Below are 17,807 nucleotides of genomic sequence, written 5' to 3' on the forward strand. Positions count from 1 at the left end.
CATGTATCACTCCACATGGCCTCAACATCTTGTTTTTACATTCTGGGTTTTGTAAGGATTTAACAAATAAAAGATGCTAATCTGTGAGTGTTAGATGTGCCAGTTGGCAGTTTTGGGATATTTTCCACTGAGGTATGCTAGCGTTTCTCCACCTTGTCTGATCCCCCAACTGTGAATAACTCTGCTTCTTGTTCCTGGGTTCTGAGTTCATGCAAACAAATGCATATGTTAGATTTATTGGCCAACCTAAACTGAATACACAGAAGAAGTTATGGCACTCAGAAAAAAAAGGATTCTCTACCCTCAATAAACACGAAGCCATAATTTTGTGCAAAGTGCAACTAAAATATACAAAGTCAAAGATTTATTTATTCAAATAATTAATCAGTGAGGAAAATGTGCTTAAAATAAACTGAATGTATACCAGTCTAGTAAATTTGATTTGTTACAATGATTACATTGTAACGCATGTAACAAAATTACATGGAAAATGTATATGCAAATAAATTAAAGTCACCATTTTGGGCAGGATTTATTGTGTGGCTGGTTGCTTGTTTGATTTTCCTAAACCTTAAGTGTGTATATATATCCTCAGAACTGAGAAGCTGCCTTTAGTGCTGAAAAATGATAAATCACCTCTGCTCATTATAACCCTTAAGTATTCCATGCATTTGAAAATGGAGACCTACGCATCCTATGCTTCTGCTTAAACATAACCAATTAAAAGAAAAGCACCCTCATCAACATGTCAGAATTTATTCTCTTCTAGCACCAAATTTTTTTTTTTTTATCTGCAGTCATCTAATTCTACTTGTCTCCCTCTGCTCTCCATTATCAGGCTGCTGCTGAGTTTGCTAAGACCCACCTACCAGAGGCTCTGCGCCAGCAGCTACTGACCTATGAACGGGAGAAAGAGCGAGACAGGGAAAAAGACAAGGAGAAAGATGAAAAAAGGGAGAGGATAAGCCTCTCCTACCCCTCCATCCTGGAGCAGCAGATACTGACGCTGGACAGAGAAATACTGGAAAAGCTCTCTGCCGCTTACAACGAAGCAGGTGCGTATTTGCCCGTTCACGTAACTTCACACATGATACGTTCTGCAAATATGCCAACTTTCTGCCCTTTTTTGTTGTTGTTGTTTAGATGCTACATTTGTTCGGTAGCTAGCAACTATCAAAATACACGCATACAGTATTTCCGCCTACACGTGCAACCACAAAACTAAAGAGCATACAGATAGCGCAAGATGGAAGCAAAAGGTGTTTTGCTGCAGTGTCCCCTGTAATGCTGCACACAAATTATTTTCTTCTCCACTATTTCATTTGACGGTTGTTGAATAGTGACTGTCAGCACCCCAAGGCCTTGCTTATTCAGCTGTTTAAATACAAGTTGATCTTCACAAGGCTTGTAGTAATTATCTCGGGAGGCATGCAAGGAGAGAGTGGTAATGCAAGAGAGAGAGATGGATAGAAAGAGGTAGGAAAAGGCTCAGAGGAGTGGATTCATGTGTTGGAAGTGTGTTTTCTTTTGTTTTTTTTATTTATTGGTTAAAGCTATACAGTATAGGGAAATGGAAGCTCAGAACCACAGGCAGAATAAAACGAGAACAACAAATACAAAACAGAAAGACACACAAAGGGTCGATGGCAAAGTCCAATCTAAGTGCAGCTAAACAACCTCAGGAAAGAGGAGGAGAAGGAGGAGAACGATGTGGACATATTCATGAACATGAGTGATTTTGTTTGAGTTTCATAGCAAGTCTTCCTTCTGTGCTGCCTTTATTGAACACAAAGTCAAGAGAGTTTAAATATGGATCGTAAGATTATTTCCTGGTCTCACTGCAGTGACTTTCTGCAACCTCAACAATTCAGCATTTCTGTGGGAAGGTCAGTTTTCCTTCCAGTGCCCCGGTTAAAGTGAAGGTGAGAGAGTAAATGCAGGAGGAAGGAGTCTCGAGTAGGTCTTTATTTACAGAATCTGTCTTCAGAGTTGTAACTGCAAAGTTTTGTTTGTATGGACGATTTTCTTCAAGTGCAGTTAATTGCAAAGTTACTGAAAGCAGCTGTAAAGAACTCACATGGGGCAAGAAGAAAAAAAAAAAGCACGTGGCCTTCATTAATAATTGTAAACATGCATCACAGTTCAAGGGCCGAGCCTCTCACTTGTAATAGACCTGTGAGGTCAGCTGTCACTTGAGACGTGCTCTTTTGAAGTGGGTTTTGGGGGGGTTTTGTTTTTCTGCACATTTTTGGGGGTGGTGATCATCATGTTGCCGTGTTCTCAGGTCTTCGGTTATTTTAGCGATGCGGTGACTACATACAGTTTCACTGCCGCCTGCTGCAATGCTGATTCAGACAGATCTGCCTTCCAGATGCAGCTGAATTACCTGCTTTTGTTTCCGCAATTAAAGCAAAATCCATTTAAACGGTAATCAAGGCCGAGCAGACAAAGCAATTAATGCGTGCGTAGCTAATACACACACTCCATACTCGCCAACCTTCTGTGATGTAAACAGGTGAATTTTTCATCATTTCAACACCTCCGGCACCCACACCTGTGTAACATGCATGTTAACTGTAAGCCCTAGACATGCTGTGGAATATGAAATATAATCCTTTATTTTATGGCGAGTTTACTCTTTCTGTAACGAGCAGGAATGAAGGTCAAATCTGTGAAAAATTAGTTATAGCACATGGGAATTCTCTCATTCAACCGATGACATGAGGGTAAAGAGAAAGCATAGAGGCTAAATGAAAACCTGCATCAACAGTGACATGCGAATCACATCTAAGGTGGCGAGGCGGTCACGGGTATGAAAGAGCCCCTGAGAAAGCCTCACATCCTTCTGTGAATGCTTGACATGTGACAAAGGATGTTAACGAGGTCAATTAAAAACAGAGTTGGAGCTTTCAGTCTTTCAGTCTTTCAGCTGATCCTTCCTTCTCGAAGGTTTGTTTTTGCAGCTGAAGTCACCTGCTCTTCGATGCTTTATCCTCCACCTCCTTTGCTGCCTCTCCATCTGGAGATGATCATCGGCTTTCTGATCTGTCACTCCCAAAAGGGGCCAAAAGTAAATCTCCTCTCCTGATCCCGCTGCCTTCTTCTGTTCTTAAGTGGACCTGTTGCATTGAGTTTTAAAGATACTTTCCACACATCCATCTGCTCGTATCTTTTTCTTATGCCCCATCCTTCTTTTTGGACAGCACAGCGAGACAGACTGACATGATGCTTCTAGATAAACTTGCAATCTCCATTACAATAAATGGGCTCCTGTGTTGTCTAGTTCAGGGATTGAATTTGCTGTGGCATTTGTTGTGGCTTTCTTGCAGGTGTCTCGGGGGAATCTGCTGATCAGGTAATTGTGCATTCTTGTCCTTGTATCTGATTCCACAATCGCATCGTTTAGGGCGCGCAGCTCCCTGCTTTCTGTAGTAATCGGGGGGCCTAAATTGAGCTAGCAGGGGAGGGAGTGAGGCAGAATAGAGATACACACTCTCAATTCAGCTCCCCGTCCCCAGGACAACAGCGTATCAGATTTATCCCCCTGTTCATTCATCCCTGTGTTGTTTATCAGCGAACACAAGCGCCTCAAAGAAAGATAAGGAAGATGGGACTTTGATGCAGTGCCCAGGAGCTTAGAGTCTATTATGGAAACAGTCTCCTTAATGCTGTATGGTATTCTGCTTGTACCAATCTTTATGTGGCTGGGTGACATGTCTGCATGCAACAACAGAAAAATGGACTGTTTTGCTTTCGTCCAATAATCTGCAGTCAGCAGAGGCCACGCTGACCCGTTAGCCATGTCATCTTAAAAAAAAAAAAAAGGCGTCTGTCTATTCTATTAAACAACTATTTAGGTTGGGAATGTAAGATTTAAATTTGTGCAGAAATATTACGTGCACCATAGTCTGTCTCCAGGAAGATGAAAATATGTATAACAAAAACAAATTAACTTTTTTGCACAGCAGAAATTAAACATTCATGTACCAACCTCACCCTACACGGCATCATTTTGTTCACATCCTCTCCGGTTTCTGACCTCTAAGAGACACTGTAAGGGTTCCCGGAGGTCACCGGTCTTTATTCATTTTCATCTTCAAATCTCTCAAGAATGAAGCTCCACTTAGTGAGGCACTACTCGTTGTGTTTTTGCTCTCATGCGTATGTTTTTGTGTTTCTTTATTGCCATTAATCATTGAATTTTAGTATGTTCTGTGTGCCACATATTCCCCTTCAGGCAAATATTTGTTTATACCAAATGTGTTCGGTGCAGTTTTTTTAAACCTACAGTGCGTGTGGAACGAGGCTGTGTAAACTGTGGCAGATCCAGTCCTTTTTTTCTTTTCTTTTTCATAATAATGCCAGTTACATATATAAAGTGAGGTCAGTTGCTTTTTCATTAGATCATTCTGAAAGTTTTTTAATTAAATGTATTTATTTGCAATAACAAAAAGTCAAATAAGCGTGTCATATTTAAGGTTGTCAAACCTAGGCCGTAACCTGACGTGCACCTCCCCAGAAATCTAACTACACATCACCATCGATAGAGACCACCCAGGCTTAAATGCAGTAATTTGCTCAAATTTACTCAGTTGATCAAAGTGGAATGGTTTGAAAAGATCATTTGAGCTACGGTGTCATGATCAAAATCTGACCATGAACTCGGTCTGCTACCACCTAATACTACAGCTAGAGTGGTTGTTGAAGTTGTTCAAAAATGTCGGCTCTTATAAATTATTTTTGATCATAATCGGACAAAACTCAGCCTCCTGACTGTGTCTGTGCTGCTACTTAAACAGAAACAGTTACAGCTGACTAAGTATGACTGATGGCTGTTGTTACTTTAAAACGCACTTTAACTAAATGTTTGTTCAAACAAAGTCAGCTTGCAGCAGTTTGTTTCAAACTCTGCAGCCACTTTGTTTATGGGGCAGAAGAAGAAACAGTTTGAATTTTGGTGCCAGTAACTATGAAGGCCAGCAGGGTGTTATGATCCCAACTAATCACTGTGAAGGCGCTTTCGAGCATGTCATCAATGTCATCAATGCCTACCCTGTGACCTGAAACTGATGGATATTTGGTGGCTGCTCATCAGTCTGTAGTGTTTAAAGCATGGAGAACATTATTTCTGGGATTAGGTAAATAAAGTGAGAATAGGACACAGCAAAGATTAAAACCTTTTTCCAGTATAAGGTTTTATAAATGTTCAGGCTAGAGAAAAGTAGTTTACACTGGTTGCTGTGACATCAGCTTTTTTTGGCCAACAATATCTTTTATTGAATAATTGCCCAGTGTGAAGTAGTCAGACTCGAACGCCAAGGAAGGTGGTAGGGAAGTGAGCAATTTATTTACAGTGAATTTAATTTCATGAAGACTGAAAAGAAAAACAAAGTAAGTATGAACAAATGACTTAATCTGTAACATAATAAAATATAAAGAAACGTGACTGAGTATTTGCCTTAATTTGCAGAATGTTTGATTTGCCGGCAACAAAACGCTTACACAAACAAACCCGGGAAAAAAATGGAGAGCATTGCAACTGCTACTCCACTTTGTCACAACCAGTCACAGCATTATATATCTGTATAAAGAGGAAAAACAAACAAAAATCCTTATGTGAATGGATTATTTATAGGGTATTAGATATTCAGATGTTACCAACATCGAAGTCAGAACAATTCTCTCTAGATAACTTAAGAGAGGGCCCTAAGGGCTCTGAAAGGCCTGATAAAATTAGTGGCTTTTTTCAACTGGCAGTGTTGAAGCTGAGGTAGAATACCATCCCTTCATTTTAAAAAGTCAACTTTTTGCAAATGAGCCTCAGAGCATGCCATCATATAAGCCCTCTCTTCATGCTTCCAGTCTCTTTACAGCAGATTCAGAGGAATCCTCCAGTAATACGTGATGTAATTTAGGAGCAGACCTCAAGCATTCCTCTTTCTGTTGTGGTCAAAGGGAGGAATAGATTATGACTGATCAGTTTGTAAGTATTTAAAAACAGACTGAATGGTAGGAAAAGCTGTAACATCAGCTTAACACTGAAGAAAGCTAGTATCGAACACGTTTGATGGGCTCCAACGTCAGACATACGTCACAGTTGCACCTCCGTTGTCCTGAACTCACCATGGAGACTTTTTAAAGTAGCTGCTGCCCACTGCAGGACTGTACAACCTTTGGATAGATTGTAAGCTTGTTGTGCGTGCGTGCGTGCGTGCGTGCGTGCGTGCGTGCGTGCGTGCGTGCGTGCGTGTGTGTGTGTGTGTGTGTGTGTGTGAGGAATTCGCTCTCACCTTAGAATTCAGGTTTTAAGTCTTTGCAAGATTGATGTTATTTCTAAAAGACTTGTTAAGGTCTGTAAGGCCTCGGGGCGTTAAGCTTTTTATTTTTTCTGCACCCTCTTGTTTGTGGGAAGGGAAAAGAAACTGGAAGATTAATTATATTAAAGGTTAACTCTACCAACATTCAGGTCTCGAGGTCTACTACACAAGTTGTATAAAGATCAATTAATGAGTGCAGCATTAGAGAGAAGGCTTTGCTGGCTTCTACTCATTTCTGCTGGATGCGAAACTGAAGTTTGGGCAGATAAATTGCGTGGAGGGTAAGGTGGCCACTGGGTTTTGACCAAGAAAGGAGAGCATTTTCCTCCCCTTACCCTCAACTTCTTCCTGTTGAGAGGGTGTTTTTCCTTCCCACTGTCGCCAAAGTGCTTGCTCGATCATGGGGATTTTCACTGTGTTTTTGCAAGGTTTTTACCTTACAAAATAAAGCGGCTTGAGGCGAATGCTGTTTTGATTTGGAGCTATGTAAATAACATTGAAGTGAATTGAATACCTCTGTTTGTGCTGTTTATATTAAGCATGCATTCCAGCTTTAGGGGAGGAACGTTAAAGCAGATTAAGGTTTGACTTTGACAACCAAACTCCCTGAACTAGACTAACTAGAATAGATATGGTCATAGCCCAGTTAAATCAAATCTTCTGCTACTCTCCTATTTTGCCAAGAACGAGAGAGTGGAGAAATGATAGGTTGGTTCGGCTTTGCACACTAAAGCCAAAGCTAAATCTTACACAGGGCTCCAGAAAGGCTGGGACTGACCCCGAGGAAGCTGCTGTAGTTATTTAGGGGTGAAAAAAAATGAATGGAATGAAAATAAAAACCTGAGACGGTCTGAGAGGCGTGATATGCAAATCCAGAGTGTTGCTCTGACTTTATAAAGCAGGTCGAAATGATCCACATTCTAAAAATAATATACTGCTCTAAATGTTAACAGTTCAAGTCCAAGGAAGTAAGGCAGGATGGCAGCTCTTAAGGGATAAAATTACTGTGGATGTGCTAATGGGCAGGTAGTGTTTTTAGAAAGGCTTTGAAGAAGACCGCGAGGTAGGGCGAGCGCGATGGTGGCAGTCCTGACCCCACATTTTTCACCTAAATGCCAAGCAGGTTGGCTAAGTGCATAAATCCATTCGGGTGCTGTGGATACACTTAGACTGAACTCTCCAGATGTATTTGAGAGCATAAATAGAGCCCATCAGAGTTTGCTAACTGAAAGAGTGAATTAGTGCAGTGTTGCAAATTGAAGTGAGAGACTAACTGGGGTTAAGATGTTAATGGTATTGGAGTGTTGAAGGTGTGCCTGGCCAAGCTAAGCCCATAATTAGCATGAGCACAGGGTGCATATGGGCCATGGTGCCATTTTAATAGGGAATGCTGAATGTGTGCACTGAGAGGCTGGGCTAATTGGGGAAGGGTGTGCTAGGAAGGCACCTCAGTCCATTATCTCTATCACCATGGGAACTAGATAAGGATAATTAGCTGGACAGCATGGCACAGTGCAGTGACAGCTATAGGCACAAGGAGTAGGGATGCATAACGTGGTGAAACTAATAGAAATAGATTTTTCACAAGGTCTGTGAGATTTACAATTAAGCGGCATCAATTTTCACTTCACTTCACTTCAGACTAGTTACTTTCCGCCTCTAGTTTCACCCCAAATCTTTCCTCAAAGGGGAATAATAAAATCACTGTCCTGCTGAGGAATTGTCTCTGTCCTCCAGCTCTATGCCCATCTCACACTTGTTTTATTTCATCTGCATCATGCACTGCAGCCTTTTCTTTACCGTTTCACTGCTCACCAAGCGACTGCGTCAGGTCTGGGACAGAATAACTGCAAACTGATGGAAGAAGCCTTCATGGAGAAGAGATTTATTCCATTGGGTTCAATGAGAAACAGCTGAAACATACATTTTCAGTCAGCATCGGCACAAATATGTGAAACTTAAAAGAAAAGTTTGAAATGTTAGTAGGTCATCCACATACTTGTAGTGGCATTTAAACCTGCTTAGTTTTTAGCCCTTTTTTGTCTCCTTTGGCATTTTTCTACCCTAAAATCCTGACTGTGACTTGACTCTACCCCCTCTCTCGCTGTCCGGGTGGTCCAGAACTTTCTTTTCCCTCTTTCCTGTGTCCCTCTCTCTCTGTCCACTTTTGTCTTCGCTCGGTGTGAGCAGATGGCCAAACAGGCAGATCTGTTCTTTCTCTACAGGACTTTGGATCTCATACAATAGGCCTCAGATCCTGAGTACATACACTGTTCTGCCTGGCTGGGAAGCTAAACAAAGAGAGGAAGGAGAAAAAGAGTGGAAGAAAGAGAAGTTGCGTCAAAGAGCGTTTGAATTGTTTGCACGTGGCTTCAGGACGGACGTGCGTGTCTTGGAAGAGCGCTGTGTTTTTATACTGTACTGTAAAACATTGTGTGTCTGTCACTGGATCAAGTTTTCAATCACACATACTAAGGTTTAAGAATTGGGGATATAATGAGCTGACATAAATTTATCAGCTGTCACATTGTTTTTAATAAACACTGATTAATAACAGCATGGTATTTTTGAACCACATGAATGCTGTTTTTCCATCACTCTGGTAAAGACAGAAATATCTCAGCAGCTGTTTGATGGACTGCTATGAAATTCATGTCCAGCTACCGTGATTATCATCTCCTTGCTTCTCCTCTACCCTTCCCCTCCTCTGTTTCAGGAACTACATGTCTGGTGGCCCTGCTGTCTGATAAGGAGCTGACAGTGGCTAATGTTGGAGACTCACGCGGAGTTCTTTGCGATAAAGACGGCAATGCCATTCCTCTATCGCACGACCACAAACCTTACCAGCTCAAGGAGCGTAAGAGGATCAAGAAGGCCGGTGAGAAAATGGGCTGCGATCCAGACCCATACGCAGTTCTCATTATATTCAGAGCAACAGAAAAGACTTCAGTTAAAACTTGAGGGAGCATCCAAACTCACATTGTTGCTATGAAAGCATGAAATGAGTCTTCTTATGATCAAAGCTAAAAGCCATTGCACAGTCCTCCCCCCTCATACATCTCAGTCTCAGGCTGACATCGAAACCTACTGACTGATAACACTATCTGCTTCTAAAGCAGCATGTTATCAAAACCAGCCAGACGGTGTTCAGTGTTTAAGGTGTAATCGTAGGCGCAATTCTCCCTCCAACCCAATCTGCATACTCTCTGCGTGAGGAGAGTTTGATGGCAAATTTCCAGATTAGTCAGTGTGATCGGCAGAAGGATAGCCCACTATCGCCATCTAGTGGTCCAATTTGGTACTGAAGATGAAAGATTTTGTTGACTGATAAGAGAAGCATGTTTTCAGTGGAGAAATTTCATACAGTTTTTTAGCAGCCTTTAGTGAGAAGTGCACCCAAAGCTTCAATCATAAACTGTGATGTGCAGAATGACTGTTGTACTGATCTCTTCTGAAGAGCCTTTACTCCAACACCAGCCTTAAAACGCCAGCACTCTCCTGAGGAGAGCTGATGATCTCTTTGCATTATGGAGCATCTGGCTGAGTAAATTTATGGTCTGATAATAGAAAAGTAAATTTATGTGAATGCTGTAAACCTTGCCTGTGCATTGTCGATGTAAAAGCCCAACAAGGGACAAGGGCAGGAAATTAGCAACAATTATAAACTGTAAACTGTTTAATGCTCTGCACTGGAACTACGTCAAACTGCACTGTCACTTTTAAATAAAAACATAGAAATAAAAATATTTTTAACTCCTCAATAATAAATCAAGTACCGAACAGCAAATTCACATTTAAGATTTAAGACTAATTTATTTAAAAAAATACAAAACACAGTAAATCAGAGGCCTTTTCCCCTAAAATTTGCACACTAATAATAAAATATGTTTACATTTATATTAAAGCTTTATAATAATATTAATTAGGTATATTCTTAACAGTCTGTGCTGTTCTGTGGAAAAGTCTTGAACTTGTCCTCATTCCTTTATATTGTGCTGAGAAATGATAACCAATTTGTATTTAATCATAAACTTAAACCTTGCTGGGATTTTTACATTTTTATTAACAAAAAAAGGACGGAGACTGCACCAAGAGACAAAAAAGATAAAAGACTGAGACTAGAGAAGAAAAAAACGGGCGAATTTTTTCTATTATAACATCAACAACAAAAAGAAAAGATGTAATAAAGCTTCATGAGCCAAACAAGCTCATTTAGCGGCTGAATTATCCATAAATGGTCCACAGTGAGTTTGGTGCCTCCTGAGGGTTAGTGTAACATGCTGTCAGCAGCAATGATGCTAAAATACTGAAATTAATGGGGAAAAAACACAATTCATGGGCTATTTGAATACAAATATAACGATAAATGCCTGAAGATGCATTTACAAGCTTAACTTTTAATACCTCACAGAAGCTGAAGAATCAGTGGCTGCTAAAGCGAGGACAGAGAGACCAAGTCCTCTGCTTTTTCTGGGAATTTTTGCAGGAATTTTGGACCTTTTTTATTAGTCAGAGTTACACATAATTAGATTTGTTTATAGCCATGGCCTGAACTTTTAACCTCAGTACTTTTTAACATCCTGCATATGGCCTTGCTCACTGCAAATTCGGAAGTCTTCATGGCCTAGTATCCAGTAATTTCCAGTATAATTCCCTGTCTGCATATCTGTGGAAGCCATAGTGGACTCACAGCTGTACATGCAGGATGTGAAATGAATTTAAATGTTTCTAACAAAAACAGTGCTGCACTGGGTCAGTGGCAAAGAGCCATGTTTGCGTTTTGATGTCATTTCTTAGTTGATGAAACATCCTGTCATTTAATCTGTCAGAATATTTTACATTTTAATGGTTAAGTAGCTATACAGCTATACACGTGTGTCTCCTCCCACCTTTGTTTTTGTAATTTCTGTCTTATTATCCTGGTTTCTTACATTTTTTCTAATATCCTACCCACGCATCCTCAGGCGGTTTCATCAGTTTCAATGGCTCGTGGCGCGTCCAGGGCATCCTGGCCATGTCCCGCTCTCTGGGCGATTACCCTCTGAAAAACCTCAACGTGGTCATTCCCGATCCCGACGTCATGTCCTTTGACCTGAACAAGCTGCAGCCCGAGTTCATGATCCTGGCGTCGGACGGCCTGTGGGACACCTTCAGCAACGAGGAGGCGGTTCGCTTCATCAGGGAACGACTGGACGAGCCGCACTTTGGCGCCAAGAGCATCGTCCTTCAGTCCTTCTACCGCGGTTGCCCTGACAACATCACCGTCATGGTGGTCAAGTTCAAAGGCAAGGCCAGCGAAAAGTAGACCGCACGTCTTCTGCGCACAGTATCTATTTTGTGTCTGAATATAAATAAGAATATACTTAAGATGAAATAAGCGCTTTTTGAGCGAGAACTATTTCTATCACACATATTTACAGCAGTTTGTCCCTCAGTGCATCCGACCCCCACCCCGTCATGCCCCCCTCGCCTGCTTTACTTTGCGATAAAAGTGACCCAATAAAAATGTCCTTCATTTAGTCTTAGCCATATCTCTGAGGCACCGTAAAGCGAGCTGGATCACTGTTATGCAGATAATCTGATTAATATTTGTGCAGCTGTGGGTGCGGCTATGATCCTGCGTGTGTGTGCGTGTGCGTGTGCGTGTGCGTGTGCGTGTGTGTGCGTGTGCGTGTGTGTGCGTGTGTGTGCGTGTGTGTGTGTGTGTGTGTGTGTGTGTGTGTGTGTGTGTGTGTGTGTGTGTGAGAGAGGTGACAGTCATTGATGTCTCTTTGTGATGAACTTGCACACATGTCTGACACTAACATCTGATTCGTTGCCCCATTGTAATGTCCCTTTTAAATGACAGCATGATGTTTCCAGTAATTTCCAAACTATGTCTTTCCCTCACTGTCTGTGACCTCCAAATTCTTTCTTCCACCTTGTCTGTGTTTATCGATTAAGAAATCTGTTGTTCAGCACGGTGGCGGGTTTTCTACACGACCAACACAAATGAAAACACGTTACTGCTCATACTGTACAGCAATAGCACTTACCACTTTGTTACATCACACTTGCTGGATGTGGGGAAACCTTCATGTTTTGGCTTGAGTTGCCCCGTTTTCTAATGTGTCTTTAATTAAAACGATCGCTAAGAGTTTCTGTTCCACCGAAGCGTTTCACCCTCACGTTTGACCTCTCCTGCTTTTTTCTGGCCCAACTCATCAGGATGTGTAACTACTAATAATGTAATAACTGTTGGATAATATTGTAGCTTGTAAAAGTGTAATTAAATGTTTGGAGTAACAACAAAGTAACATCTCATTATGACTAACTGCTAAGTTTTAATTCAAAAAGGTTAATGTGTTATCTCATATAATACCTGACCGCTAACCTGGAGAGGTATGAAGAAGGTAAACGGTTCTATCATAATAATAAATGGCAGTTTTAAGCATTATGTTATGTAGGATTTTATATTACACCCTTTAAAAGACTTATTTCACAGATATTGACATCCCCTTCCTTTATGTGACTTTTGTTACATCATCATTTATTACAATCTACCTGATGAACTTAAACCGACAGCATACAGTTATGTTTTCATCTTTTCACAGCGTCTCATCTCACTAAGGCAAAAGTCGTGGATCTGAATCGCATCGCTTTTGATTTACTCTGAACTTAATCATAACGAGCCTTTGAATGAGATCAGTTATCGTTGCCTTATTTTCTAGCTGTTCATATCCTGTTATCGAGTCCGCTGCCAACACGACTTCTCGGTTTTTTGATGTAACGCAGTCGACCACACGGCGCACAGTGCACGACCTCAGCGTCATCCCTCCTTAAATCAAATGTGGAAAAGCAATGATGAAAACATGTCTCCGAGAGACAAATTGTAAGATGAATGTACATACTGTCCTCGTGTATCACTCCTCCAATGTTTAACGCAGCGGGGCGCCTGTTACCTGAGCTGTTTCACTTCAGAGATATATACCCAATGAAACTGTCTGTGCTTTTTTCAGTTCACATTTTTCCTCTAACGTATGTTACGGGATGTTTGTGTGGCATTTGTACTTGTTTTTGTTGGATTTCATAAACTGTAAAAAAGAGAAAATTCAGAAATTTTAAGGTGTAAATCACAAAGGTAAGATTAAAACGATAAAAGATCGCATCATTATTGTGTGTGGAGTTTTTTATTTTAATGTATTCTGTACAGATGTAGGTTACAGTACTGTGCAAAAGTCTTGAACCACCTCTTATTTCTTTGTAAAAATAAATGAGAAACAGCAGCACCGGGTTAAATGCAGACCATATCTGGTGAGGCTTCAGTGAAGCGTAGCTGGATCGACTTACAGATCAGATGATTCTCTCAGTTCCTGTTTCAGGTCTTTGCTTATTTTTTTTCTGTTTCTTAAGGACAGATACTGTTCATCTGCTACAGTTTTTATTAGACCTGCCACTTCTTTTGCCCTCCGCTTGTCCTGTTTCCTCAGATTTTTTTTTTTAAGATCTCTTTGGAAGATCTTCAGAAAACCTGGAGAACTGTTGCTGAAGGCCACTTTAAAAAATGACAAGAAAGTCTGGGTCCCTGGATGAATTTCAAATAAATGAGGTGTACTATCAACACTCATCATACTAAAATGTGATCAAATTCTATTTTGTGCCTTATTTTCATTATTTAAAAAGAAGCTGTGGCAAAATCAACTGATGATCTCTGACTTTTCAAAGTTTTAGATTTGAGTCTGTTTATTCCACCTGCTGGAGGATATCTGAAGATGTTAATTAACATAAGTTGCCATTTGTGGTTTTGTTAGCGCAGGTCAGTTCATTCTGCTGCTGACATTATAAACAAGTCCACAGTTGATTACACCAGTTAAACCTGACAGCCAGATAAAAGGTCTGTAAAGAGCTGCAACAAACAGTGACATGAAACCTAAAATGCAGTCAGGAGATCCAATAATAAGTATCCAGAATCACTGGTAATTAAATATGACAAGTAAATTGTGTAGTTAATCCTTTTTGTATTCACTAATAAAAACAGGACTCTGTTTAATTAGATGCAAATGTATTTGAGATTAATGTTACATTTTGAGATTGGCTCAGAGGCTTCTGGAAGCTGCACTTTGACCAAACACGTTAGACAGAATTTGCCCATCTGCTACGGCTATCAAACTTTAGCTGTGATGTCACTGGTATGAGGCCAGCAGTGACCAGCCAGCCAGGAGGTAACACAATCTTCCCCGTTGTGCCAAACATGGACTTCCTTGCTGCTGGTGTGTATGATGATCCGGGGCAGGTGTGATGTGACTCCACTGACTGTGCTTTGGTAACCAGAGAACTGCATGCTGCCCCACTCAGCTGCACCGTCAGTTCACATATAAATAGCTTTACTGAAAGCTACGCAAGGCCAGAAGGAATCTGGACACAACAGAGGGGAGGGATTACTCGTTCTTCATAAGACAGCAGACACACTGAGTGCACTCAGCGTAGTTTACACAGTTGCACAAAGAGAGAAAGCTCCACAGACACGGACTGCATTCTTAGGACATGGGTATTCACGGATCCAAGTATCAGAAACAAGCACAAGTCCTGATGCTGGGCCTGGATGGATCAGGAAAGACCACGCTGCTTTACAAGCTGAAGTACAACGAGAGTGTGGTGACAGTGCCCACTGTGGGTTTCAATGTGGAGACACTGGAGACGGACAGGAGCAGCCCGGCACTGATTGTGTGGGACGTCGGGGGCCAGAAAAAGATGAGGCCCCACTGGAGGCATCACTATACCGACACAGCTGGAGTGGTGTTTGTGGTGGATAGCAGGGACCTGAAACGGTTGGACGAGGCCCGCAAGGAACTCCATCGGGTAAATAAACCAACGAATATTTTATTGTTGAGCATGCACCTTCACTGTGCAGGCTTTGATGCTACAAATCTGTTTCCAAAACTGCCTTCGAAAGGGGAAATGTTGAAAGCATGTAGGGTATTTATGAGCAGGGATTTGTGGCACTGCAACTAGTTTCGAATCTAGCAACTCAAGAAACTTCAAGGCACTGTATTTAAACTTCTGATGAGGTCATTTGAAGGCATTGTTTTTGTGGACAAAACAATAAAACATGCAAATTAATCTTACAGGTGCTTTATTTTGTGTTCCTGTTTATATCTTTAATAAATTATCTATCACGCATTATAATGTAGTTGTAGGAGGGTGGTTTTTAATGTGTTCATATGTTAAAGGTATTAAGAGGTCATTAGGATTATCAGTTTAAAGTCTTCACAAAAAACCTTCTAATTGTTGATAAATGCATAATAAATGCCAAGATATTCTTCTATTTTTAATTTTAATGTGTTGTAAACCATATAGTTATAGTAAACCTGGAAGCAAGCACAAAACTCAGGCTTTTCTAAAAAGTTTGTAGTGCCGGCCCTCACTGTGTTCTCTGCTTACCAGATTCTGAGGTACGAGAGTCTCAGGGAGGTTCCTCTCTTGGTCCTCGCCAACAAACAGGACCTACCCGGAGCTCTGAGCCCAGAGGAGCTTTGCCTGAAACTTCATTTGAGAAAAGTGTGCGAAGGCAGGGCCTGGTACATCCAGCCGTGCTCGGCCACAACTGGGATGGGACTCGAGGAAGGTTTCAGGAGGATAGTGTATCTCATGAAGACCCCACTGAAACGGACTCAAGAGGACATTAAGGTGAAGATGAGGTCTAAAGGCTTCAGTGTCACGGCTATGAAACAATCCTTGCTCTGCGGCAGCTGATGGATGAAGACTTTCTTTAGTTTTATTCATGCGCCGTGCAGGATTTCCCCCTGCCTGCCTCTGCAACACATCACTGAACGGCCTGAGTCACAGACAGAGTGCAATAGTCAGAGATAAGAATGTGTATCACACTGAGGGCAGAGTGTCCTCAGACTGTGACTGCAGACCACTAGTATTCTGTGAAAAATCTTGGATTAGCAGATTATGGGAAAACAGTCTCAAGCTGTCATAGGCAAATATTTAGCCTGATAATACGTAAAAAAGCTGATAGCGGTTGGTGGTTGTGCAAGTTTTCTCGCCTCAGCTGTGCACTTAACTTGTTTATCTTTTAATCTGTTATTTGTGTTATTGTTATTGTCACAATATTACAATATTCAGAGTTAGTGGTAGATTATCTTCAGGGACACAAATGTGAATACAAATCATATCTACTGTATATCTAAGGTTTGAATTGTGTATTTTCATTTGTCCTGTATTTTTTTCTAATTAAATAAAAGTATTTGAATCAGGCAGGTTTGTGGAAAAGTGGTACTGCAGTACTGCAAAATGAGCATGTTAGGGTAGCCAATGACAGCAGGAATAGCCTCCTTGGTTTTGCCTTTCAGGATGTGTTCACAACAAGTTTTTTTGTTAATTGTAATTTGTTCAAACTTGTTGCATTCAGGGAATGTAAAAATAATTGAAATGATTGAAATGAAATTCTCCAAAGCTTCCTCCTCCTAGTTTACACGTCAAAGGCAAACAGATGCTCCGTGTTACCTCATGGACTAATCCTCGCCCTCCCTCTCTCGGTTGCTCATAGAGCCTCAGGGTGCTGGACTTTGGGTGGAGATCTCTGTGAGTTTTTATGTCTTGACATCAGTGACATCTCTGTCCTGGGTCAGAGCTGGGTGTTGAAGGACTGATAGCTTGGATCTTATTCCTACCGTTGAGCTGGCTTTTCAGTGCTTGTCTTAACTTCTGGAGTTATTCCTGATCTTTATCATGGCTCCAGTCGGCCTGTGGGCCTGATTTGACCACACTTATCCAGACCAAGTGACAGTATTTAACCCTCTAAAGCCTCTTCTATAATATTTGATTCATGTTTTTTGGGAGTTTTTGAGGATTCTTCAACATCAGTATGGCATTTCCCCCCTGAAAAGGTCAAATAAATTGCACAACACATTTTTAAGCAAGAAAACAAACAAACAAACAAAATAAACAAAAAACAACATTTAAAAAATTACAAATTAAAAGACATTTATACAAATTAATATTAAAATTTAGACTTTTTTTAGTTGTCAGAAGTTTCAATAAACGTTTCATTTTCAAAAACAATCTCAATTTTCTGGCAATTATTTTGTGGTTTGGGCTTTGAATGATAAAGTCCAGACTTTATTCAGTTTGAGGTGCTTGTGCGTGACCCTAAACACGCCATTTATAGTCAAAGTGGTCAAATGTGGTTGAATTAAAACAATTCTGCAAAGAAGTGGGGGCCAAAATTCCTCCACAGTGATGTGAAACACTCACTGCCAGTTATCACAAACACTTGAGTGCAGTTCTTGGTGCCAAAGGTGGCATTCCTCAATAAAAGAAATCATCATTTTAAAAATGCATTTTGTATTTACTCAGGTTATGTTTAACTAATATTAAAATTGTTTGATGATCTGAAACATGGGTATTACTTTACAGCAAGAAGGTCGTGGGTTTGAATCCTGCCTGTGGCTTCCACCCACAGTCCAAAGCCATGCATGTAGGGTTGGTGATTTTAAACTGACT

At 40.9% G+C, this 17,807-nt stretch overlaps 2 protein-coding genes across 2 annotated transcripts in view; both read left to right on the forward strand.

The window, feature by feature from the left end:
• The window catches only part of ppm1lb (protein phosphatase, Mg2+/Mn2+ dependent, 1Lb), a 56,110-nt gene extending 42,643 nt beyond the window's left edge, over positions 1 to 13,467 (forward strand). Inside the window, exons 2-4 of the mRNA XM_085243584.1 lie at positions 839 to 1,055; positions 9,034 to 9,195; positions 11,282 to 13,467. Coding sequence (XP_085099710.1) covers positions 839 to 1,055; positions 9,034 to 9,195; positions 11,282 to 11,622 — 720 coding nt within the window. The 3' untranslated portion in view covers positions 11,623 to 13,467. The remainder of the gene's footprint in view (positions 1 to 838; positions 1,056 to 9,033; positions 9,196 to 11,281) is intronic.
• Positions 13,468 to 14,731: 1,264 nt separating this feature from the next.
• LOC146559816 (ADP-ribosylation factor 6-like) lies at positions 14,732 to 17,434 on the forward strand. Its single transcript, XM_085243585.1, has 2 exons — positions 14,732 to 15,155; positions 15,741 to 17,434. The coding sequence occupies exons 1-2, from the start codon at positions 14,841 to 14,843 to the stop codon at positions 16,047 to 16,049; spliced, it is 624 nt and encodes a 207-aa protein (XP_085099711.1). The 5' UTR covers positions 14,732 to 14,840; the 3' UTR covers positions 16,050 to 17,434.
• Positions 17,435 to 17,807: the final 373 nt, after the last annotated feature.

The sequence above is a fragment of the Mchenga conophoros genome, linkage group LG14, assembly GCF_057382185.1.
Source record: "Mchenga conophoros isolate Kocher_MC1m ecotype Shallow Benthic linkage group LG14, M_conophoros_male_GT1.1, whole genome shotgun sequence".
NCBI lineage: Eukaryota > Metazoa > Chordata > Actinopteri > Cichliformes > Cichlidae > Mchenga > Mchenga conophoros.